The 25433-nt window shown below is 44.4% G+C and overlaps 1 protein-coding gene across 1 annotated transcript in view; it reads right to left on the reverse strand.

Annotated features, from left to right (window-relative positions):
- The window catches only part of BRINP1 (BMP/retinoic acid inducible neural specific 1), a 95184-nt gene that overhangs the window by 39848 nt on the left and 29903 nt on the right, over positions 1–25433 (reverse strand). The window contains exon 2 of the mRNA XM_024197849.1: positions 25082–25349. Coding sequence (XP_024053617.1) covers positions 25082–25299 — 218 coding nt within the window. The 5' untranslated portion in view covers positions 25300–25349. The remainder of the gene's footprint in view (positions 1–25081; positions 25350–25433) is intronic.

Genomic DNA, 25433 nt, shown 5'->3' on the forward strand with positions numbered 1-25433 from the left:
GCAGAAGACAAAGGTTTGGTTCCCAGTTCAGATTTCTAGTGTGACCTTGACTAAGTCATGTAATCTACTCTGTGGTTCAGTTTCTTATCAGTAAAATGGGGATCATTTCCCCCTACTTCACAGGGGTCAAGTCCACTGATGACTGCGAAGCTCTCAAAAATGAGGGCTGTATAAGTAATAAGATAGACTGTGGGTTCCAGATGCTCAAGTCTTCTTCAAGGATGCGGAATCTTCCTCTAACTGAAGACAATGGCAAAACTCTCAGGACAGAGGGCCACATGTTTTCAAAGCAGCCACTGATTTTGTGTGTCTCCATTTTTGGGGGGTTCCCCATTTGAGACACATCAATAGGCCTGACCAAAAAAAGTGCTGAGTACCATAGTCCATCTGATGTCAATGGGGGGGGGTGCTCAGCCCCCCTGAAAACCAGGGGCCATGCAGTGTCCTAAACTGGGCACCCAAACATTGTGAGACAGTGAGAATTAGAAGCTGCTTTTGGAAATTCGTCTGCACAGCTTTAAAAGTGAGTTAAAATGCGTTGTCACTTGGCTGCATCCTCTTTTTTGTTTGAGAAAGAAAACAGGAAGAGCAGAAGGTGCTAGGTCGCATGGCAGAAAATGGATCAATCTGCTGGAACACATTTCGTTTAGCTCTTGGGGATGCCAGATCCTCAGGTGGTGCAAACCTGTCAAAGCTCCTCTGATGTCAGCAAAGGTACACTGAATTACAGCACCCGGATCTGGCAAATTTTGCTGGAATCCATTCTCTCTGACCACAGGGATCTGGTCATAGTGAGATCGCCTTCTGGGCTATTTAAACTTGTCAACTCATCCCCTCATGTTTTTATGTGATATTCTTTGTGCACCTTTCACCCCCAGCAGCCCTGGATTTACCCATTCTAACTCCAACCTTCACCATATCCTTGTCCATACTGGGTAATTTTTCCAAATAGTTCCCATTACTGCTAACAGCCATTCAGCTGTTTGCAGCATCATTCTGGAGTGATCTGGAATGAAAAAAATTTGACTTGAGTCAGAGGTTCCCACATGCCAGGCCAGCCCCTAGGCACCAGGCGCCACACACCTATGGGAATCGAAAAGCTCAGAGTTTGATCCCAAAATGGGTGTTTTGATACAATTCCATTTGGGGGGAAATGTTTGAAAGGTTTCCGGGATTGTTCCAATATGAAACAAAACCCAAATTTTGAAACCTTGCAAAAAAGTTACCATGAAATGGAATTCTCCTCCTCCATTGGGCGCTGGCCCAATTTCACTCCCAACACAGTCCTCTCTTTAGCAAAGAAAACTTGACATTCCCCCAATTTATCAGTCCAAAACTACACCTCAGCAAAAATCAGTTTTTTCTTTCAGAGCCCTGATATTTCAAAAGGTTGCATGTTTGTGGCTGTCTCTATTTTTGGGTTAGTAGCATGACACACCTGAAAGGAGCTTGATTTCCAAGCATAGGTGCTCAGAACTTTCTGAAAAATCAAGCCACTTCAAATCAATGGAAAAAGGCTCATGAAGTCTATTTGATGGGGGAAACTGAGGCACAGAGAGATGAAACCATTTGCTCTACGTAACACAGACATGGTGGAGACAGGAATAGACCCTACATACATCTCTTCATAGCCAGCTCATTGCACTATTTATCAGGCCACACCGCTTCCTATGTTTTTCCTACTGACTCAAATGATGTGAAATGATGATACAGCCCAGTGCAGTTAAGAGTGGACAGAGGCAGATGACAGCTGTAATGAGGTCCCTTTAAGACCAGCATTCAGCTGTAACTCAAGAATCCCAGTTCTCATGGGATGATTAGGCAGCAGTGCTCAAGCTCCAGAAGAGCGTGAAGCAGAAGCTGCTGGAGTTCTGCTAATGGAAAGGTGCTGGATTTGTTTTTCTATCCACGCGAGGAAGAGGTGATGCAAATGCACACCGGCATTTAGTTACCACAAAAAAATCCCAAAACAAACAACAACAAAAACACCCCAGAAGTTGAGAAATCAGTCTAATGAAACTCAAACCACTTCCTTTGGGAAAGCTATATTGACCCCATCCTGCTCTTGTGTTCAGGAAGTGGAGGGGGGATTTTGTGAGGTTAGGGTGTGGGACAGAGTTGCTTACAGCTGAATCTATATGAATGTATAGTCCCCTGTATTTGTTTCTCTTAATCTTTATATATGTGTATTTTTATGACTAGATTATTATCGTCATGATATTTTAGCCATCACAAGTGCCCTTCATCTGAGGATCACAAATAATTTTATTAACCAGCTGAGTCTTATGGTATCCTTGTGATGGCAGAGAGATATTATAATACCCATTTTACAGGTGGAAAAACTGAGGCACCAGGAGGTTAAAGGCAAGGTTTTCAATGCTCCTTGCACTGGAATTGCAGTGCATGCAAAATGCAAGCTAACAGACTGTGCACACAAAGCCCCACAAGCACCTCTTTACATGAATCACTTTGGTCATTTCAGCTGTAAAGAAAAAAAAGTCACACCCGCACTGACATCCAGGAGTGAAATCCAGTCCCCCACTGAACTCAATGGCAAAATTCCCATTGGCCTCAGTGGAGCCAGGATTTCACTACAGGTGTGCAAATGCAGAGAACCTGAAAAGGGCAGCAGGATCACAGGCAGTACGGAAAGCTATCCCATAGTGATAATGGCAATGGTCTCAAGTTGCAGTGGGGGAGGTCTAGGCTGGATATTAGGAAAAACTTTTTCACTAGGAGCATAGTGAAGCACTGGAATGGGTCACCTAGGGAGGTGGTGGAATCTCCTTCCTTAGAGGTTTTTAAGGTCAGGCTTGACAAAGCCCTGACTGGGATGATTTAGTTGGGAATTGGTCCTGCTTTGAGCGGGGGGTTGGACTAGATGACCTCCTGAGGTCCCTTCCAACCCTGATATTCTATGACAGGAAGTACAGGCTGTGTGCAGAGGGCAGAGTAAACTATCTGCTTCTGCTAGAGGAATGAGCAGTTACCTACCCTGATTGCTGGGCTTTGCATGTGTGAGCAGGGTTGGGGCAGTTGGGAGCAATTAATTAATCAATTATACACCCAGCCTTGCCCAGCACACTATAAAAGGGATGTGCAGTAAGGTAGTGCTGGGGGTTGTGTTTGTTAGTGGGAAATGGTCTTGAGAAAGGGTGGGTGTGGGGCACCTTTTCCTCTGTTAAATGACCCATATTTCAGACCTTTGGGTTGGGTTGGGCTGGGGTGAGCCATCTCATGTTGTTGCTTAGCTGAAGAAAGCCCTGCTGTGCTTGGTTTGGGGTTGAAAGAGGCAGGATAATGTTTTCCCCCCTATGCTTGAACAGGATCCTTCCTTGCTTGTATGGGCTTTGGCCTAGACACTGCATAAGGGAAAAGGCCAAAGCATTGCTCATCTCTGTGCTAAGGAGAGTACAGCCACTGATAACTAACTACTCACGAGGGGTGATCCAAAGAGGGCAGAACAGAGACAGTTATGGTTCTGCCTCTCCCTACCCATATGCCCACCCACATAGCTTGGCAGGCTACCCAGAGAGAAGTATGCTGCTGAGCTGTCTGTATGCACAGCTGTATTCCCAACCCCATATGTTCAAAAACCATGAGTCAGGCCCAAAAAAATCATGAGATCTTACAAAAACTAGAACACATTTTGGGTTCTTTTTATTTCTCTTCTGGGTTTTGAGCCTTTTAGGGATCCTCTTTAAGGCTTTTCTCTGCAGCTATGAGAGACGGATTATTATAATGAAAGCTGAGAAACAAGCATGTGACTCCAGGAGCTGGGGCTTAAAGACAAAAACAAACCAACACCAACTCTCACAGGATTCACAATAATAAATAGAACTCACTGCCTCCATCCTCATAACCAAATCCCTACCAAATCCAGCTGCTGGGGTATTTACCCAGCTTTAGTTCCTTCTGTGATGCAATCACCCCCAGAATAGGGTGACCAGATGTCCCGATTTTTGGGTCTTTCTTCTATAGACTCCTATTACCCCCCACCCCCATCCTGATTTTTCACACTTGCTGTCTGATCACCCTACCCCAGAATCCAGTATTGAAAGTGTGTTTCTGGCTCCGATCCTGCTCCAGTTGTAGTTGATGCCAAAACGCCTGTTGACTTTCAAGAGGAGCAGTATCAGGTGCTCTGTCTTTCTCATCTTTCCATCTGTCTGTCTGTCTGCTTTCCTGTGGATGCCAGTACTTTAAAGGGCAGGTGGTGGCTGTATTTAGAGCCTCAATCTTCCTGAGCACTGAACCATTCTGAGTCGCACACTCATCGGTGGAGCTGAGTTTCTCTCACTGATTGTTTTCCGATTTTGTTTGGCATTGTATTTGGGCTGCATTTAAATCTTATTATAAAATCATTTTCATGTCCATGGATTATAGCTGTGACTCGCTCCAGTGGGAGCGCTAAAGGGAGGGCAAGAACACAGCATAGGGCATGCAAGGTGCTAAGGGACTTTTAGAGGTGGTATGATACTATCTCTAACAGGGCTAGCTGAGCAGATATTATGTGTGGTGGACAGGTACCAGTTATCAGCTCCATATCATCCCAGGGGTGGCTTTCCTCATGTCAGTAATCCATTTCTCCTCCTCACCCCTCTTACTATTAGATTAACAGATTTTAATGACAGAAGGGACCATTGTGATGACCTACTCTGATCTTCTGCATAACCTCAGCCACAGAATTCACCCAGTGATGCCTGCACTGAGCATAACTCCTTGGGGTTGAGCTAAAGTGTATCGTTATCATCTGTTTGTTTATTATTTGTATTCTGGTAGCAGCCATCATGTGCTAGGTGCTGTCTGCACAGAGAAAGACACGTTCCCTGCCTCCAAGGGCTTATGATCTAAGTCCCCGATCTGGCAAGTGAGGTCACATGGGTGGACTGCAACTCTCACACGGGGCCATGCTGAAGCCAACGGGCCTCCATACAGTCCCCCTGAATTGTTGTCATCGGCAGCATAGGGGCCTAAGAACACAAGCAGCCTAACAAACCACACGGGAGAGGAGAGAGATATAGCCCAAATGTGCCGTATATATTACAATCAATACACCTCCATGTGCCGGCCATCCCTTCACCCCACCCTGACCAGTTTCTTCTGGGCATCATGGCAGAACTAGGTCCTGAGGAGAGATTTGGAGGAAAGGGTAGTGATTAGAGTTAGTCTTTTAAAAGGGGGGGGGAAGCTGGGAGAGAATTCACAGATTTCTTTTTCATTCCTTTTTTCCCCCCAAAATGTGAAAAGATTCCAACCAGCCCTGGCAGTGACCTGGCGAGGCTGAAAAGGGGGAGTGTGCCATTCATTATGGACAGTGGGGTAAAAGGCACTGAGGTGATTATAGGAAAAGCCGACGTGGGTAGTTAAGGCTCCCATGATGAGCTGTGAGAGGTGGAGTCAGCTAATACCCTGCATAGTCTGGTCCTTCTGAAACCGGACGGGAGGGGAACTACAGAGAACAGGCAAGGCTTCAGTTGCCTTGTGAGAACAGCTAGGAATAGTAGGGATCTTGGGGTGGGGGGGATCCTCTTGTGTTGGTTACATTGTATATGTCAACACAAGCTATTCTCTTCTCTTCTCTTTTCATGCCACCCTCATCACCCTAGGATCTGATCCCCTTCCAGCAGCGCATTGTGCAACATGACTAACATCCTTCCCGTCTGGTTCGATCTCTCCTCCTCCTCCCTCCTGGAGGAGAACTGTGTGTGCAGCCTAGTTTTCTGTGGAATGTTTGACACACACATTTCCAGACCATTCTGTCTAGTGGAAAAAGCCAAATCAAGAGAGCAGAGAAAGCAACCCCTAGTAAGCTACCAGACACGGACAGACGAACAGGTTTGATGGCATTAGGTCAAAGTCTCTCCACAGCAAAGCTACTTCACATGTCCAGGCCATGTGCATTCCAAAAGGGTTCTCCAATGTCATCCCCTCTTCTTTCTCTCTCACTAATCATGCTCAGATCTCTGCTCCTTTCCCCCATGCCTGCTCCTCATCTAAGTACCACCTTCCTCCCCCTTCACACGTTGTTAGAGCGAGATGCTTCACCTCAGCAGACCTGGCCATTTGGAATCACCCTTCACATGTCTCTCCGTCTCATTGATCCCCCATCTCATTTCCATCTCAGCTGAAATCATATCTTTTTTTCCCCCTTCCCGGTGTTCCCTCTGCTATTATTTATGATTTATCTCTGCAAGTGTCCTAGTTAGTACTGCAGAGTGGTCAGGGATGCGGTTTGTATGAACAATGCGTAGGAAATAAAGTAGTATTGCATGATATCGGTCAATCCAACCAAACTCAGCCGCACTCCGTGTTACATAGAAGGCTTGTCCCTCACTCCTAGGCCACTAGATTCTTCCTTCACTGCCTAGGGAGTCCAAGAGAATTCCAGAGAGTGCAGCCACCAATGAAATGATCCCCACACATTGTATGCAACTCCCTGAGGAAACGGCCAGTGAAAAGCCTTTATACACTTCAGTCGAAAAGCAGAACAAGCCTTGAAGATCCAGCCAAGACCCCCTTTCCTGGCACCTGGCTTTTGCGGCTACGTAACTCTAACATGAATGAACCCCCCTTCCTTGGGGACAGACCAAGGTGCTCAATCTGTGCCCAAGTGGGAGTTTTGCTAGCAGCTTGCCAGGAAACCAACGGTGGCCCCTAATTTCCATCAAATGGAAGACATTGGAGATAGTCTCATCTTTAATACAGCGTCATGGCCCACATAAACTACATATCTCAGCATGTAGTGTGGTGGAGCCACTTGGATCAAAATGGAGCATGAATGCTGGGACCCAGCAGTGTTTTTGATAGAGGGGGCAAGCCGTATCGTAGAGTTCCATGGATGCCTTTTGTCTATGGTCCACCACTTTGGCCATTCCTAGCCTAGAAGCTATTGCTTTTATTAATGTGAAAGTACCAATAGAGAGACATGCTGATGATATCTCCCATACACCGACCTTCTGGACCTGGGCTGAGAGTCATCCTTGGAGTATAAAGTTCTGTGAGGACTTAGATGTACTAGAAAGTCCATTAAATGAGAACTTGTCCGGGCCATGTTGAAGAGATTTCCACCTGGCCCTTTCCCAGTTCTGGAAAACCAGGAATTATCAGGAAACAGTCAAACTATTCCCAGTAAGACTCTCTGAGTCCATGGATTCGTTTTTCTACATGCATACTTCTTCCTACTGGGATTTTCCATGAGGCAAACTCTATGGTGCAGCTGGTCATGGGAAGGCTTCTGCCTACACACTAAATACATTCTAATGTGATGCTCTGTTTCTCTATGGAAACTGCATCCTGCGTTTCTCTCCATGAGTTTTTTCTCATTTCAGGCTCCATAATAAATTAACGAGAAGATGTTTTCTTTACACCAACCATAGGACAGACTCTTTTCTGTACTCGATGAATCTTTAGTGATCTATATTAAATATTTATCTGAAGAAACGAGCCCTGTATTGCAGCAACATTTTCTATTATGAGACTTTATCATATCAAGCAATATTTTTCCAGTGCTGACTCGCTCGTATATATTAAGCCAGAATTTCCGAGGGAATGACACATTTTTTCTCTCCAAATGACCTTTTCTCTTCGTAACAAGCTGCTGATATGTTGGAATTTACAGGGTTATAAACACTTTTTATTGTGTGGGAGGAGGCTGGGTTATTCGGCATCAGCTTTCCTAATAAAACCCGAGGGAGAGGTTGTGATATTTGACACCAGTAAAGGCATGAAAGGCCTTCTGGGATTGCTGGACATAAATGTCAGTGGAAGTCAGAAGGAGTGTGATCCTTGTGCTTTCTCTCTGCTGATGTACCTTTCAAATGACACCAGCTTACAGGAGTTTGCTGTCACAGGAGACAGAAAGAAAGGGATCTAGAAAGGGACTGGGTTTCAGGACTCCTGGGTTCTCTTCCGAACACTGAGAAGAGAGTGTAATCTAGCAATTAGACCAAGGGACTGGGAGTCAGGATTCCCAGGTTCTCTCTCTGGCCCTGGGAGATGAGTGTGATTGAATAGGTGATGAGGAGCCAGGACACCTGGGTTCTCTTCTTGGCTCTGCAAGGAGAGTGTGGTCTAGTAGTTAGAGCAGGAAAATGGAAATAACAATTCCTGTGTCCTCTTTTGGCTCTGCCACTTAATTTCTCTGTGACTATGGGCAAGTCGTCTGACCTCTCTCCACCTAAGTTAAACCTTTTGTAAAATAAGAATAATAATAATTATTATTATTATTATTTATTATTATTGTTGTATTGTTGTAGTACCTAAAGGGGGACCCACTCATGGAACAGAACCCCGTTGTGCCAGGCACTATTCAAACACAGAATAAAAAGACAGTGCCAGCCTCAAAGAGTTTATAACCTAATACTTCCCTGCTTCACAGGGGGATTGTGAGTTAAGCTGGTTAATAATCATCAGTGAATAGCTTATTCTACACATTTCAAAGTAGTTTTGTATAAATTGTTTGAGGAATATATGCACATTATAAATGATTTACCTAGCAATACAACCAAGCTGCTATGTTTTGACGAATATATCCATGAATAATAAATATGATGAATTTCATTATATTTTACTAGTAAATTATTCATTTAAAAAATCCTTCCCTCAGCTATCATTAGGAGGCTTAATTAACACTTGTTAAGTGCTTTGAGATCCTCAGATGAAAGATCCTATAGATAGGCTTGTCTGAATTCTATTTTTTTTTAAATAATTTCAGTGGATAATATCAATGTTTATTTTAAAGCTTTGTTTTTTTTATTTAAGTTTTCACAGTTGTGGATTTTAAGCATTTTTTTTTTCCAATTTGTATTTATTTACATTTTCACAGTTGTCGGCATTAATGTGGGAGAAGGGGGTCAGGCAGTAATTATCAAATGTCAATAGACATTGAGATTCAAAAAGTTACAGCGTTATAACGGTTAAAATGCCAATTGTCAACATCACATGTCAAAATATACAAAGTAAAGATCCTTAAATCAGAATGCAATAAATTCTCAAGGAGCGTGTTTTCTTACTTGGGCTCTCTCTGTACATTTTGATTATTATCGATGGAAATATAGCTATTTTGTCAGTTCCTGTCTGCACGGTGAAATTGACAGTTACCGACATTTGCCGACAAAAATCTAATCCTTCCAAGCCTAGTTATAGAAGTGCTTGTTGTTATTCCTTTCTGGATGAGTATGTCCCTGGTGATTTATTGATATTATTAGGAGTAAATATTTATATTATGGTGGTGCCCAAAGGTTTTATTTAGTAGTGGAGTCTCATTGTGATGAGTGCTGTACAAACACAGAAAGGAGACATCTTCATGGCCTGAAGTTCCCCAGAGGTTCTCCAGAAGTGGAGTCCAAACCCTTAATATTTCTCTTATTTGGGTGTTTTTCTAGGACAGCAACACATCGTGCATATGTTAATGAAGTGATGGCTGGCATTTTTGAAAACAAAAGTGGAAGATCAGTGTCCTAAGGACCAGATTTGAAAGATATTTAGGCACCTAAAGATGCAGATAGGTGCCTAGTGAGATTTTCAAGCGCTGCTAAGCACCTAACTCCCATTGAAAGATAGACGATGTAGGCACATGGGCACTTCTGAAAATTGCTATTATTATTAATTATTTGTATTACCATAGCATCTAGGCGTCCTAATCCCGGACCAGGACCCTGATGTGCTTGGTCCTGACCAAGCATGGAACACACACATAGTCCCTACCCCAAAGAGCTGACAAACTAAATAGAAAACAAGAGACAACAGATGGATTCAAACAGACGGAGGAATACATGGAAACAATGAGACAATGGGAAAAAAAATCCCTCTGCGTCTTTAGGCTCTTAAATACCGTTAAAAATCTGGCCGTATGTACATTTACATGTGATTTGCTTCCTTTCTCTATAAGCCCATATTGTGTTGTGTTGTTCTGAAGACTTTTTGTAGGGTTAGCGCTAACAACAAGGCAGTTTGCAGGCTTTAGGCAGGCGGTGTGCTGGCTGCATATTCTGTCTCTCTCTCTCTCTCTCTCCTCCATTCAGAAATATATTAACTTCTGTGAGCTCACAAGGAAGATAAAGGTTCCCACAAAGCAAGAGAGCTTCCTTGTATCTCTTCCGCTATGGTGGCTGATTGATTGCAGATTGGAAGCAACTCCAACTTTCCTTCCCAAATGAAAAATGAAGAGCTCTTAAAAATTGAATAAAATCTATCATGCTAAGAGAAGGATTTCCACTAGCACAGACAGAAGAAGAGGCAGCATAGAGCCATTAAAAATTTCTACACATGCTGGCTGATCCTTTACACTCCTGCCCCCTCGCACACATACCCTGCTACACTTTAGGATAACAAATCTGTGGCTTACCTATGACTTCATACCGACGCTGCATACCACGGAGCATCTCCCCCACTGCACCATGGCCTCTTTGCACCAGCTAGGCTGGCTGTCGGAAGTGGACCATGGTGCAGGTGTGAGTCCCATCCTGGAAAATACCACAGCGGAGTGCTATCTCCAGAACAGTTCTGGATGCAGAGAGATGGGCCAAGTGAGGTGGCTTGAGGCCACTAGGGGGTTGTACGATTCTACATCCCCCTAATGGCCTGTGGGGGCCATTGCAACTAGGTGCAAATTAGGGTAGCCCTAGCCTATACGGGTGTTGAACACGCCCTAGTGGTCCCTGCGTAGACTATTCCTCCTTGTCCATGTGCTAGCACATGTGTCAGAGGAGGGATGTGTTGGCAGTGCTGTAGTTCAGGGTGACATCAAGGACAGAGGCAGATCCTCTGGTGGCCAAAGCATGGGCCCCTACTACTTGAGTTCCATTTCCCAAGTACAGTAATGATAATAATCTATTATCACGTCAACACATCAAAACAGAAACACATTGCAATCAAAGCAACAAAAGGTGGAATTATGGGTAAACCAATAGTATAATTCAGGTGAATGAAGCTGGCCAGAGCTGGCTTTTTCCCCTTCTCCCCAACAGAGGGAGCAGAGAGCACCATCTGTTCAGGTCTTCTAGCCCTGGAGTTTATACTGTTAACAGCTTAGGGCCTAATGGGGCTAAGCAGTCCCAATTCCACCCAGTAGAGGGCAGCATACACATGCACACTGGATGGTTCATTGCCTATTACCATAGCTAGACAAAGCTCGAGAGTCTGGCAAGCAGAAAAGTTCAAATATTGATTGTGACTGGTGCTGTCCAAAGGATGAGAATTTTGGTTCGCAGCAACTTTCAAGGTTTTGTCATTTGTTTTCCTTCTGCACTGGAACAAAAACATTTTTGGAAATGTTGAAACAGCTGTTTTCAGCACTCACTCCCTCTCTGCCTCTGGTCAGAGGTGACCAGAAAGTCTTCAAAACCATTTCCAATGACAACTTCATTGGAACCAGTACTTCTCTGCAAAACATTTTGGTTCTCACGAAACAGCATGGTTTGACAAAATGTGATTGAGCTGAAAATGTTCCATCCAGCTGCAATTGTGACAATAGTGCAAGAACTCTGCAGCCACCTAGAACGTCATGTTCCCTCACCAGGTCCAACTAGAACTTCACAGTGATGACACAGCCTTCCTTCCCTTGTATTCGTAACTCTAATGGTCGCTTTGAGTTTGGCATAAGAACAAATCCAAAAACTCAAAATGAAGCTTGTTACAGGAGTGCTCTTGTGTCTGTATACATGTAAATAATTAGACAATAGATAAGGTGCCAGTAGATGGCACTCAGAAACATGTAGCATAGTTCCTGGGTTTTGCAGGACCCGTAAAACTAGTTGTGAATGCAAATGGCTTCCTTTGTGCAGCTGTTTACATCATCTCTTTACAAAGCTTAGCCTAATCTGGTGTTCACCCAAGATCATGTACCAGCCTCAGGTTCATCTGAAATTGAATGGTTGATGTGACTTGCTCTGGGAGTTAGCTAGATGGCGCTAGAGTATTTTTATGTGTTTCCATGATAATGTGACTGTTTGGTGCAAAATATGATGGTAGGTTGGAAGTTGCTAGAATAAATGAATGTTTAATTGTATGTGGATGTTCTACGGTTTGCTTTTTCATGCACATTCAAGCAACTGAGCTTTACTAGTACAAATGCTTTTAAGGCTACAGAGGCTACTTTTAAACTCAAACTATTACCAATATTATTATGATCAATATTACTGATGTTGTTACTTATATTATTTGTATGAATATAATTGTATGTAATATTTATGTTGCAGTAGCATCCTTGATAAAGATGAAGGCCCAACTGGGCGAGGTGCTGTGCAAACACAAAGCGAGACAGTGCTGCTCTGAGGCGTTTACACTTGTGATTGAATTGTATGTCCGTGTGCGATATTCAAAATTTGGAATCTTTGCTGGCTTTGTTAATTTATGGAAGACATCCAATTAGATAACAAAAATGGCATCATAAGCGTTATAGCACTATCACCAGCATCAAGAGTTAAAAAATCATGGGATTCACTTAAAATTCATGACATTTGTAAAAGATAATATAATTGGGGGTTTTACTTGCCTCCTGCTTTCTGAATATTTTGGAGCCACATTTTCAAGTTTTTCTCTGCAACCATGAGGGCTAGAAACCTACTTCAAAAATAAATTATCTGAGATTCTCACATAATCACAGGACTCCAGGTGCTGGGGCTTCCAGAAAAAACACCAGGCACAATGAGATTCTCATTAAAATTTCCAGAATTGGCAACACTGAAATCTGTGCTGTGTTGGTTCATTATACCAAATCTCAAATGCTTGCCTTTCATCGAGAGGAAAACATAACTGCAAAGAAATTGGCGTGTCATTTTGCCTCGTGAATACACCTCAGAATTTCACATTCTGCTAATGAAAAACAAGATGCAAAATGAAGGAGTACATTATGTTTGTTTAGGGATTATTCTTTCAGCTTGAACGAGGGATGAACGGAACAAACCTCCTTCTCTTTCCCTTCCTCTCCCCATCAACCCTGCAACTTATATTTCCCTCTCCCCCCACAGCTCTCTTATTAGTGCTGATCAGACTAGGAGTGCGGACTCCCCAAGGAGAACCCAGACATTTGGAGGGAAGTAAAAAGTAATGTTCTTTTTGGTATTGCTCAAGAGCTGGAAGCCAATACTGAAATATTTAATGCTGAATACTCAGCAGAGGGGTTCTCATTTGCTGAGCGGGAAGGAAACAGTAAGATAGAAAAAAAAATGGGAACAGGCTGTGCTGGATGCATGACTGATAAACAACTGTCCAAATTTATCTTCTCGCCCCCACGTAGGGTTGAATTGTGGTTGGTCTTTACTTACACCTCCATGCAGTGGTGGGGGACAGGGGAGAAGTAAGTGTAACCTATTGGTCCATGTGTGTTGTGTGTCTTCCTCTGCGAGTCAGTCACAGCTGCCAGCCAGAGTCTGGCTCTTTAGCTCAAGCTGTAGCAGCTCCTGCTTTCAGCTCAGAAGATCCCCGCTTTGATGGCCAAGATGGTGCCGTGACATAAAGGAACGTTTTCTCTTCCCCAGAAGTCCTGCCCAGAATAGCATCCCTTGAGTTTGAGAGAATCCAGGGGCTGGTTCCTAGATACTCTGCCTTGGGAAGAGTAGCTAGGATCCTCCCTGACCCTTCCTGAACGGGAAGGCTGGGAGTTGGGGGAGCCACCTCGCCATCACTTCTCTGACCCCTGATCAGCAGGCAGTGAGGAGAGTATGCTGTAGCCTTTCCAGGGGCATAACAGTCAGTCCCCTTGCTATGCAGCTAGGGAGTTCCAGGAGACAGAATAGAGCTGTGGACCTCCACCTTGCCCCTTACAATGGGCTGTTCCCAACAGGCACCGTTTAGCCCTTAAGAATTGATTAGGGTCCAGGCAGAGACTGGAATCTCTAAAGAAGGGCAAAACATTAGCAGAAGCTGTATTAGCAAAGGCCCTTTGGCCCAGCACAGCAGGCTGAGAACCAGTGACAGGTGGGGTAGGGTTGTGCTTCGAGGCTGAATGCTATGGCAAAGTGTGGGGAGCTGACTGTGCCCTCACTGGGTGAGTTGCTCAAGGAGAGCTGATTGGCAGCTGTCACACCACACTCCTCCACACAGAGCTGATCAGTTTGAAGATAAGGAATCAGGTGTGTGCGTGAATCCACTTGAAAGATGGAAAAGGCCTATTGGACATGGAGTACATTCCCCTCCCGACTCCTGGCCAAGGCAGGATTGTTCTGTAAAGTATATTCTCTAGTGCTTTGTCCAGACTGCTTTTAAATGACTTCCCTTAGGAGAGGGACCCAAGAGGCTCTCGATTACAGGTGTGTTTAGTTTGGAAAAGAGGAGATTAAGGCGGGACATGATAGCGGTCTTCAAATACCTGAAAGGCTGCCATAAAAAAGATGGAGAAAATTGTTTTTTCTTGCCACAGAGGGCAAGACAAGAGGCAACGGTTTCAAAAAGAGGCTGGATAGCCACCTATCTTGGATGGTTTAGGCACAACAAATCCTGCATCTTGGCAGGGGGGTAGACTAGACGTCCCGTCTAACCCTATGGCTCTATTAGAAAGGGAGGCTGGGTTTTTTTTTTTTTACACACCTGTTGGAGGAGTCACAGTCAGGCATGGGAGGTCCAGCAGAATGTGGACCAGTGGTGGGGGCTCTGCCCACTCCAGCAGCAGCAGGAGTGGTCACAGGGCCCTCATTTCCCCCCACAAGCAGCATAAGGGGGAGCATCCAGGACAGTGGGAGGCTTGGTCTGCTCTGGTGGCAGGTTTGGGGCTCAGATAGCTTCCCTGTTGGTTCTAGAGGTTGCGGCTCCTCCCTCTGCTGGGGCCTGTCTGCAGACTCAGGCAGACTTCACTGCCTGGGTCATGTTTTCGAGTTTTCCTTTGCTACTCCAAGCACTAGGGCTTGGGTTTGTTCGTTTAATGGAAGCTCAGATTCTGATGTCATCCTAGAACTCCAGGAGCAGGGACCATCGGCCTGCACGCACTGTGGCAGATTTTCAGTGGGACGTGTGCTTCTAAATCCATCAGGCACTTTTGACAATCCCGTCCCCTTAATCTGGCCCTATTCACAGCTGCCTTCATTTATCCCAGACCATGAGGAATGCCTACCAAGAGTAAGCAGGAGCAGGTCAAGGAAGAGGAGGATTTCCCAGGCCGGATGAAGATGGAGTCATCCCTTCTCCATTTAACAGTGTGGGTGAAGCCTCAGCTGCAAGGACCTAGCATCCCCCCTGCAGTCTGATTCCACACCAGGCAGGCTCATGGAATGCAAATGCGCTGAGATCTGTCAGCTCTGGCTTTTCCTCCCCCATCCACAGGCCTCACCTGATGGGAGAAGTTATTTAACCAGGACAAATGACTCCCCTGTGAAGTCGGCCTCATTGCAGCTTCCTGTAAATATTTTATTGTAAATGACTTGTGTCCGGGTGGAGCTCTGTGAAGCGAGGTGTATGGGAAATAGTCTCCAAGGGCTGGAGGAGAAGAGAGATGCCCGCGCGTGATCAGTTACAGAGCACGGTCACCAACTAACAATGGCCCTGAAGCGTGATCCTGACATCAGATACTTGGCATCACCTGCGCCACCATCCAGAGATGACATCTCTGCTACTGCCGGCTGCAGAAGCCTTGATATACCTGTATAATCAGCTCTTTAAGAGAGGTGCAGGCGGCTGCATGACATCTCCTGTGTGCACACATAAGCCACTGCACATTACACGACCTGCCCTGAAGGAGTATGTAATGGATCTCTCATTGCCTGCAGAAGAATCCCTGTCACCCGAGGCTTGCCAAAATCCTTCTCCCTCCTACTCTATCTCCAGGGGCTGCCGATTCCCTTATACCTTCTTGCAATCATGCTTTTTCAGGAGACCAGCCCTTGGTTTCTGACTGAACTTGCATTGTCCAACAGTGGGTCTGTAAGATGAGCATGGGAAATCAGCGTGGATGTCTCCAATTGCTGTTGCAAATGGGGTTTATCTTGCTGCACTTACAGAGGTCAGTGGGCGAGAGTCAGCCAGAATAAAGGAAGAAGAAGTAAGACTTGGAACACAGGGGAAAAAATTATAGGGGGATCCAGAAATAGAAAAAGCTATAAAAGGTAGAGTCATGGCATCTCCCTATGCGCTACTGGTGCCAGAACAAAATTATTCCTTGCATCAAACATCTGATGACTCCTTTTTTACATAACTGCTTCTGCAGAAATAAGCATCTGCCTGTTTTACAAGTGGAATTAAAAGCCTACCCACAAGGTTGAGTGACGGCTTCTCCTTGGCTTGTTAACCTTGAAACGGCTCTTAAGCCACAAGGCCTCAGTCTGCCTGCCTTCAGACATCTGCAATGAACATGGAAAGCCCAGCTAAGTGCTAGAGAGATCCACTACGGAGCAGTGCGGAGGAGACCGGTGGGTGGAGCACTGTGAATAATCCCAAAACTTGATGTACGTAGAGGAGAGTGGATCCCTCATCACTCCATAAGAAAGGGACTCATGCAGGTGAGAAATGAGAGGGGATAGAATTCCCTTCGAGGCCCAAGAGCATGTGGTGTCTCCTGTCCTATGCTCCTTGTGCCACCCTCCTGAAGACATGGGTTTGAGCTGCTAAATTCAAAGGAGGACCTGACCTTTCCCAAAGTTTGGAGAGATGGTTGGCTCTAAGATGTTAGCCTGGAATGATTTCTAAGCTTATTAATTTTCGGCGCAATTTATGCTTTCATCGGTCAGCGCCCCTCAAGATTATTAAAGATGAGGAGGGATGTCTGATATCACAGCTGCCACTGATATGCTGAAACCCTGACCATCTGAATCCAAATGCAGCCAGAACAGCTGTTCATCAAACCCAGATGAAGGCCAAACTCCTTGGCTGTATGACCTAGCAACCACCAGGATTTTGCAGAGTATTAAACATGCCCCAGCAAGCCCCATCATCCTCCATCCCTGCCTTTGTTCTCCTTTATGCAAATATATGAACGGTTATCCATATGCATGGAGATTCATTATGCAGGGAATGTAACAACACTGGTCCCTGAACTGCATGAAAAATGAAGGTTGTGGGTAAACGAGTAACTACGTGATGTAATTGGCTGGTTTACGCCAGTCTCCTGAATGTGTCCTCTTTGCCAAGCTGCAGTGTGAGAGCAGTGAGATGGGAATGTAAATTTTGCATCTCTCTCATAAAGTTGCGTAAACTTGTGTTAGTGTCATTTTCAGATGAACATTTACATTGAGGAGCACACTGGAAGGTTTCATTGTTTACACACATTATGTAAATTGATTTAAATTCCTGGTTTACACACATTTATTTACAAGGTGTTTACTGATTACAAACCAATGTACATCACTAGTTTACATGCATAATGTAAACTATGTAAATTTCATTTTTTTTACATGCAGTGATCTGTAGCATCCCATTGCTTATTCCACACAGTCAACAAGAACTTCCTTTCATCTCTTCTCCTTCAGTCCTTCAACTGCTACATTACTGCTGAAAATAATCTCACCTCCAGCTTAGAAACATAAAAGAGGATGTCTCCTTTACACTGAGAGAGTAAAACTCTCATATGAAAACGTACTTGCTGTCGCCAGAATTGCAGTGTGACTAAAAAACCAAACCAAAGCAGAGAATAAGAAATATAAAGGAGCCTGTCCATTTATACAAGAGGAAAGAGTTTCCTGAATGCAGTGGAGAGGCGTCTTGGTAATATTCTTGGTAATATTCCTTCAGATGTTATTGGCATCCAAGCTATTATAGTTGGACAGCAGCAAAGAGTCCTGTGGCACCTATAGACTAACAGACGTATAGGAGCATGAGCTTTCGTGGGTGAATACCCACTTCTTCGGATGCAGAAGTGGGTGTTCACCCACGAAAGCTCATGCCCCTATACGTCTGTTAGTCTATAGGTGCCACAGTACTCTTTGCTGCTTTTACAGATCCAGACTAACACGGCTACCCCTTTTATAGTTGGACAGAAAGCTTGCCATGGGGTATAAGTGAGAGACAGAGAGACTTTAAGATAAGGCATAGTTAGGAATAGGAGTTCCAAGTTGCATCACAGAGGCAATGAAGAGACTACACCAAACTCCTAACCTGTAATTTGAGAAGGCAGCTAATTGGTAGGTAGGTGGTGGGTTATTTTCTAAACTATCCATTTGGGGAGTGTCCATATTTTGTTTTGGGGTCTAAAAAGTCAGTGTAAAGTCAATTTCCTTTCAACTTCGGAGAATTCCCACCAGAGTCTTGCACGTTGTGCGGTACTGTACTGGGCAAGGAGTCTATGAGGTTGGGTAAGTGATACAGGACACAGCCTACAGTGTGAAGTGGATAATTAGACCTGGGCTGGGCTGGGGTGAGTAGCCCATTGCAGGCACCTCTCTGCTAATGCTGATAAATGCTCCCAATGTAGAACGACAGCGTTATCTTCTCTGCAGCTTTCTTAGTGGGAAGAAATGTCACTGTTGCTCACATGATAGGGAACTTGCTGGAAAAAAAGGCTGGGGGGTAGGAGGGGAAGGTGTCTGACTTGACAAGTGTTATTTTGCAGACTGACCTGGGGTGTGACTCTCCTCCCTGGCATGCAGACGCTCTGTTCTGCAGTCTTTATTTAATGATTTCTGCAAATCCAGATGGGTTGTGAATGAGAGTGAAAATGAAACCTAACAATAGCCTGGTGAAGTGGCACTGGGAAGGGGCACACTCTGAATGGAGAAGATTTTAGCTTTGGCTTTCGTCCTCTCTCTCTCTCTCTCACACACACTCTCTCTCTCTCTCTCTCTCTCTCTCTCTCTCTCTCTCTCTCTCTCACACACACACACACACACACACACACACACACACACACACCATTTCAAGAATTAGCACTTGATTCTCATTTACACTCTGGCCTCTTTATACCTCTCTGGCATCATAAAGGGACTAAAAGTGGGACTATGTTACATTTATGCTCACTTTAAAGTCCCTTTACACATCAGGAGTGGCATAAAGGGGCTTCAGTGTAAATCTGAATCAAGTTCTCACTGTTTGGCTAGAAAATGGTCCTTATCCCTATGAACAGACATAGAGCAGACATCACACTGCTGTCCAGGCACATAAACCCGCACTCCAGGCTGAAAATGAAGGATAGAATTAATGCTACCTCACTCCTATGGCACCCTGTCACCCACGGAGCTCACACTGCATTACAGAGTTGGGTTTTCTTAACCCTTTACCATGTCAACAGCTGTGGGGACTGAATGTGGGACCTCTCATTTTAAAAGACCTTGTTCTGTTAGGCAAGGCTATAGCAGGCTCATCAAGTTCTCTCTCTCTCTGTGGACATCCACAACTAGAGAGGGCCAGAGTTACATTGGGGTTACATACAGATGGGGAAACTGAGTCAGAGGGAGGTGAGGTGACTCACCCAAAGAGACCCAGGGCATTGATGATTGTTCTGTTTGTTTGTGGCAGCACTCATCATGAGCTAGAGACTTTTCTGACATATAGGAAGAGTCAGACAGCCCCTGTCCCAAGGAACTGACAGTCTGAAGATGGCTGCACAGACAAGTAGACAGAGGTCAGGGATGTGGAGCAATACAGGGGATTTTCTATACAAATTCACGAGATGCTCTATAGACAGCACAGCAGAAGTGGGTTTTAAGAAGGACATAGAGTAAAGGGGATAGGGCTTTGGGGATGACTCCAGGGATGTCGGATGATGCACACAGGGCTGTGTGGATGAAAGAAGGGAGGGGACGGATGGGAGAGTGGCAGACAGGCTCAGAAGAATAGGAATATGAGCAAGGCAGGTGGCAGGGAGACCAACGTGTAACTCAACCCAAAGGAGGATAAAATTTATAGAGAGTCTTGAAGGAGGTGACCGATAGTTTAAATGTGATGCAATAGACAGTGAAGGGATTCAAAAAGAGGAGTGACATGAACAAACGAATTGGCCAGGAAGATGACAATAGCAAAATTGAACAGAACTCTGGTTTGCTGATTCCTTTTCCTCTAGCCACGGGCATGCATTGGCCAAAATGGAACCATGTTGAGGGCCTAACATTAGATATATCAATTCCTATCGGATTTCAGAGTTGTTGAGCACCCACAATGCTCCCAGGGATTTTTAGGGCACATTTATGCCACTCCAGGCCTTTTACCCAGAGCAAAGGGGCCAGAACTGGAATGATTTTCTGGCCCATCTCAGGTTAACAACGAAACTATTTGATGAGCTATGGAAGATCTCGGATAAGTTGACTGTCTACATATCATTGATATGACTTATTAATATTATAATATAGCGCTGGTTGAAATGTTGATCGTATTTCATACTGAGGGCATTTATAAATAGTCTATAAAGGGTTAATGCATTATTCATAGATATTTTAATGGTTAGTTGATTATTATAGAGTCTAGAGATTTGCTTATAACCCTGCTTTACAGCCATATATAACACCATCTGTTGATGTGCTTATAACCATCGCTATCACACACATTAGTGTCTGCAACGTGCATGTGGCATCTATGAATCATTTCTCAACTCTTTATAAACTATTTCCGAATCACATCTTGAATATAAAGGGTGGCTGAAATATTTACATTTTTTTAAAATGAATTTTGAAATTTCAACAAAAATTAGGAATTCTTTTTTCAAATTTATTTTTGATTTTGGGTTTTTTTGGCTTTCCTCTTCCTGACCAGCTCTAATTAATCTGTTCACTGTAACCCACAACTAATCCTGCATTTCTTCTTCTATATACTTGGTGCCCTCTTTGTAACTAGCTTATGTAACAAAATAGCTTTGTATTGTCACCCATTTAATTTGCCAGTGTTTATTGCATGGTGAGGTACGTGATTTTAAGAGATGATAAAGTGTCTAGTGGTTGGAATGGACACTTTTTGTTTTTCTTTTTTCCTTAGGAACTGAAATAAATAAATGCATTTGGAAATTCCACTTTTCCTCTCCCAATTATGCCCCCCGCTTCCCCATCAAGCCAGTCCTTTATTAGCCACTCAGTAAAAGAATTATTCTTTGTTTTTCTATAGCACTGGACATCCAAAGATCTCAGAACATTTTACAGACATCAATGAATTAAGCCTTGGAATGGCTCTGGGAAGTAGGCAAGTATTGTTATTTCCATTCTACAGGTGTGGAAACTGAGGCATAGAGCGGTGAAGTGACTTGCCCAAGGCCACATGGGGAATCTGTGGTAGAACCACAAACAGAACTCAGATTTTTCTTACTCCTGAGTTTTAAACATTAAACTGTGCTTCCAGTACTGTGTGCCCTTCCACCTAGATGACTATGCAGACAGCCCACAAACCAGCACTGCCATCTCATCCACATTATCACAGCTCATAGGACAGTCATCAGTGCAACATTTTCCATCCTCAACCGCACCATAAACCCGCCTCATTATCATGGAGTTGATTCTGAATAATGCTCATTCTTCATCTCTTGGCTCTATCTATACTGTCCATGACCCAACACTCAGTACAAAACAGCTCTCCATATCTTCGCTCTACCTCTCAAGACCAAAATGTGAGATACAGACCTAAACTAAGGGGTACAAGCAAAATAATCGTTTCAGGGTTCTAAGGAAATTACCCTAAAATCCTGTAGAACAGAATAAAGAGAGAGATCCATTCTATCCACCTACAGAATGTAACAGAGAATTATGTCGCCAAGGTAGAATTCTAGAGGCTGGTTTAAAAATTCTATGGAAAGAATATCAGTGGCTAAACATTCTATGGAAAGAATATCAGTGGCTGTTCAGTTCCATAGGAACTCTGCAGAAGGGAAAGAGTCCTTTTGCATTGGATGCCTTTGCCAACTGGAGTAAGGCGCTTGGCCTACTAGTAAATGTCTGAGCTTCAGCTGTGGCAGGAAAGGGGCGAACGAGGGGCTGGTTTTTGTGAGGCTGGCTGCAGACGCTAGAAAATCCTGTGTTTTGCTTGACGTCGCTGCATAACATTGGCAGTGGCTTTATCTCTGAGGGTTTTCAATGTAAATGACACGGTTCTAATGTGCTGTGTCCATGTTTCCTCACAGCAAGACACTCTGGGGAAATCACCACTAAACAAGTTACAGTGCTCCAATTAGGGACGGGTGAGCTCTTTTTTGCCTAATTTCGAACCCACTCGAAATTCACGGGTCGGGATGGCTGATTCGAATTCTAGCGACACCGGGCTTTGGAGATGCAGTGAGAAAATCACCCTTGAGGAGGAAACTTGTCTTTAAACCAGAATTCGATACTTTGTGAACTCCAGCTTGCTTTGCAGACCTGTGCAGTAGATTGTGGAGCCCGCAAAATGAGATTTGCCCACCCCTAATGCTAACAACACACTATGTTCTGGATGGTTTGAGGGCTATGAGCCAGATCTTCAGCTGCTATAAACTGGCATAGCTCCATTGAATTTAAAAGGGCCGCACTGATTTATACCTGCTGAGGATTTGGAAATATGGGCCCGATTTTCTAGTGCTCGGCACCCGCAATTGGAACCAGATTTTTAAAAAGTCCTCAGTACCCAGTTGAACAGCTAAATAAAGGCTTGATTCTGCTCCATTCAAATCAATGGCAGATTGTTTTTGGTTTTTGGTTTTTTTCCTAGTGACTTGAGCGGGAGCAGAATCAAGGCCAAGCAGAGCAGATTTTCAAAAGGGAGCCGCTCCCAGCAACTCCAGTATTGACACAGATGCCTGGATTTTCAAAAGAGCTTAGCTTCTTCATAGGCTCCTAACCTAAACCAGAGGGTAGAATTCCAGAGCTCAGTGTCCTGCATGCAATATAGTGATTTACTATTATTGCTCATTCAGAAGAACTTGTCCTTGGGGTGATTTGTGTCTGATATTTGGGCAAGGGGAGAAGACTTAGCCACAACTCCAACTCTTTCATGTCCTTTCTTGACTCACACCGTCCAACTACCTCCATTGCCCATAACCGTGTCATTATCCCCTAGCTCTGAACTCTCTGACCCACCTCACGTTTTCTCTGTCTTGTGACTCATGACATCATCCCAGCTCTCTAGATTCCAGCAGCTGCAGAATGTACTGCCCACATCCTCACATGTACAAAGAAGCATCCCTATCCTTTGGGATACTATGGTGGCCGATGCCTTAGAAACATCACAGACAAACAGATCCATTACTGTTTCCCCTATGCATTTGAGGGTCTGGTTTGAAACTGCTCTCAGCTTCCTTAATCCTTTATGGATTTGTTGGGGTCTATCGCAGAGATTCTCTGGCTACTCTCCACCCTGCCACTTCTCATCAACTCAGTCACACTATCTCACTGCTCTAGGTATGAGAGCCTTCTCCTCTGCAATCTCTGCCATCTGCAAAGGGCTTTCTTGTCTCTCGTGATCCCTCAATGAATTTCCATCTCATTTCCTATCTAATTTGAAAACATAACTTGTATCCCTTCCTTAGGTGCCTCTTAATACCTCCCCCATTCCGCTGTTAACCCCACGCTCCCATTTAACGCCATTATTTAACTCCACAAAGTCAGTATATAAAATAATGTCGGAATGCATGGCACATTTCACCTGTACTTGTCTATGTGTATTTTATTGTGGGTGTTCACTGATTTATGCTCGTGCATATGTATAGACATACTTGGGAGTGATTGAGCACGTATCAGGCATAAAGTGGGAGGCATTCTCCTTCCCACCATGGACCCTCTATACCAGTGGGGTGGCCTACGGGGCCATAAAAGCCCCTTAGCTGGCCAGGGAGAGTTCTCCTGGAGCAGACACTGCATAGAAGAGTCATAAGCAGCCCTGCACCGTTCTCCTTGAAGCCCCTGATATACTTGGGGGTGCTGAAGGTGTCCCAAGAGCAGAAATGGAATCCCTGCAGCATACATGTGTTCTCTGCCGCAAGGAGATGCGGAGTCCGTGGGGGAAATGGGGCAGCAAAAACTAGAGCAGTGGGAGGCTGCTTCTTCCCCAGAGAAGTTCTGAATGGGGAAGGTAGAACGGAGTCTGTGGGCTATGCTTTTCTGGGCCATACCTGCTGGAGGCGCAGTGCAGCGTCTCAGCCAGTATATTGTGGGGTTATTCTACATCTGCAGATGCTTCTGCAATAATGCCTCCTAGGAAACATTGTGTGAGTGTGCACTCCATCTTTTTTGTTTTTACTGTGTGTGAGTGCAATGAGCTACCTTTACGTCCGTGTTACATTCCTACCTATTTGTTCGTATTGGCGTGTTTATTGGTGCCTTATGCAATTGTATACCAGGGCCTATCCATATGTGTAGATATGCACGTGTGTATAGGAGCCCTACCACCTCTCACGCATTTATCATAATATTTGGTGGGGTTGTTTCCTCGGCTGCTGTAAACAAGAGATTGCATAAGAATCTCAGCTTCCATTAATACAAATAAGTTTTTTGCAGAGACAAGGTTGAAAACACAAAGTGAATGAAGCCTAAAGGCTTAGAAAGCAGAAGGCAAATACAAAGAACCCAACACTTATTATTTCTGTTAAAAAAGAAGTCTCCTGATTTTGAAGCCAATCTCATGATTGGGGGGGGGTCACTTGTTTCTGGAGTTCTTGGGGTGGGTAGTACTTCTAGAGGTAAATATTAGTTGTGTGAAAACTGGAATGTTGGTATGTGTCTGTACGAGGTATACTTAAACATAACATGGGGAGGTGGACTAGATGACCTTGCGTGGTCCCTCCTGCCCCGACATTTCTGTGATTGTATAGATTGATATGTCAGCTTGTGAATGCATGTACAATAGGCAGATGGCTGGGTTTGCATATAGAGTTGCATTCAAGTTCGTGTGCACAGTGCTAGATGCATTTTGATGTGCTCGTTTGTGTGTCCATGTATTTCATCTTTGCCCATATATGACACATTCACATGCACATCGGACAGGTTCTCCCCTGAGCGCCTGTCTGTCTCTCTACATTGGTTTTATGTTGTGGTAATCACCTGGGTACCCACACACCTTCATTGCTTACATCAGAGCTTTCCATCTACTGTATCTGAGTCTTTGAAGCAGATGTCATTGTTAACGAAAGGCAGCAGATAGTCAAGAAGCACTCCCAGACTGAATGAGGGCATTGGCGGGTCTCAACCAATGACCAGCATCTACTGTGACTGAAAGAGTGACCCCTCAGAGTTCCCACTGGCTGCAAAGCGATGAGCTCTGTAAGAAACCAACATACCTGTATATTTTATATCTGGTTGTAAATCCTTGACGATGTCTTTCCACAAAGGATAAGTAGCTCCGCGAGTGGTGGAAAGGCCCCCTGTCTGAAATAAGCCAATCAAATTCCTTGGAGACATGTTGGTTGGTAACAGCTGGTTCCTGGTGGGAGGGCTGTACTATTATATGGTCCCATATAAACAGGAAGTAGAGGAACTCAACAAGCCTCCAGTTCATGCTTTTCTGTCTGCCTTTTTCCTCTCATTCTTGCTCCATTCTATGGAGTCCTGTGGAGGAAGAGAGGAAGGGAGGGGAAGAGGAAAGAGAGAGAGAAGAGCAAGAACAGAGGAAAGAAATAGAAGAAAAAAGAG

This window comes from Terrapene carolina, unplaced genomic scaffold (genome assembly GCF_002925995.2).
Source record: "Terrapene carolina triunguis isolate 2854851 unplaced genomic scaffold, T_m_triunguis-2.0 Scaffold238, whole genome shotgun sequence".
Classification (NCBI taxonomy): domain Eukaryota; kingdom Metazoa; phylum Chordata; order Testudines; family Emydidae; genus Terrapene; species Terrapene triunguis.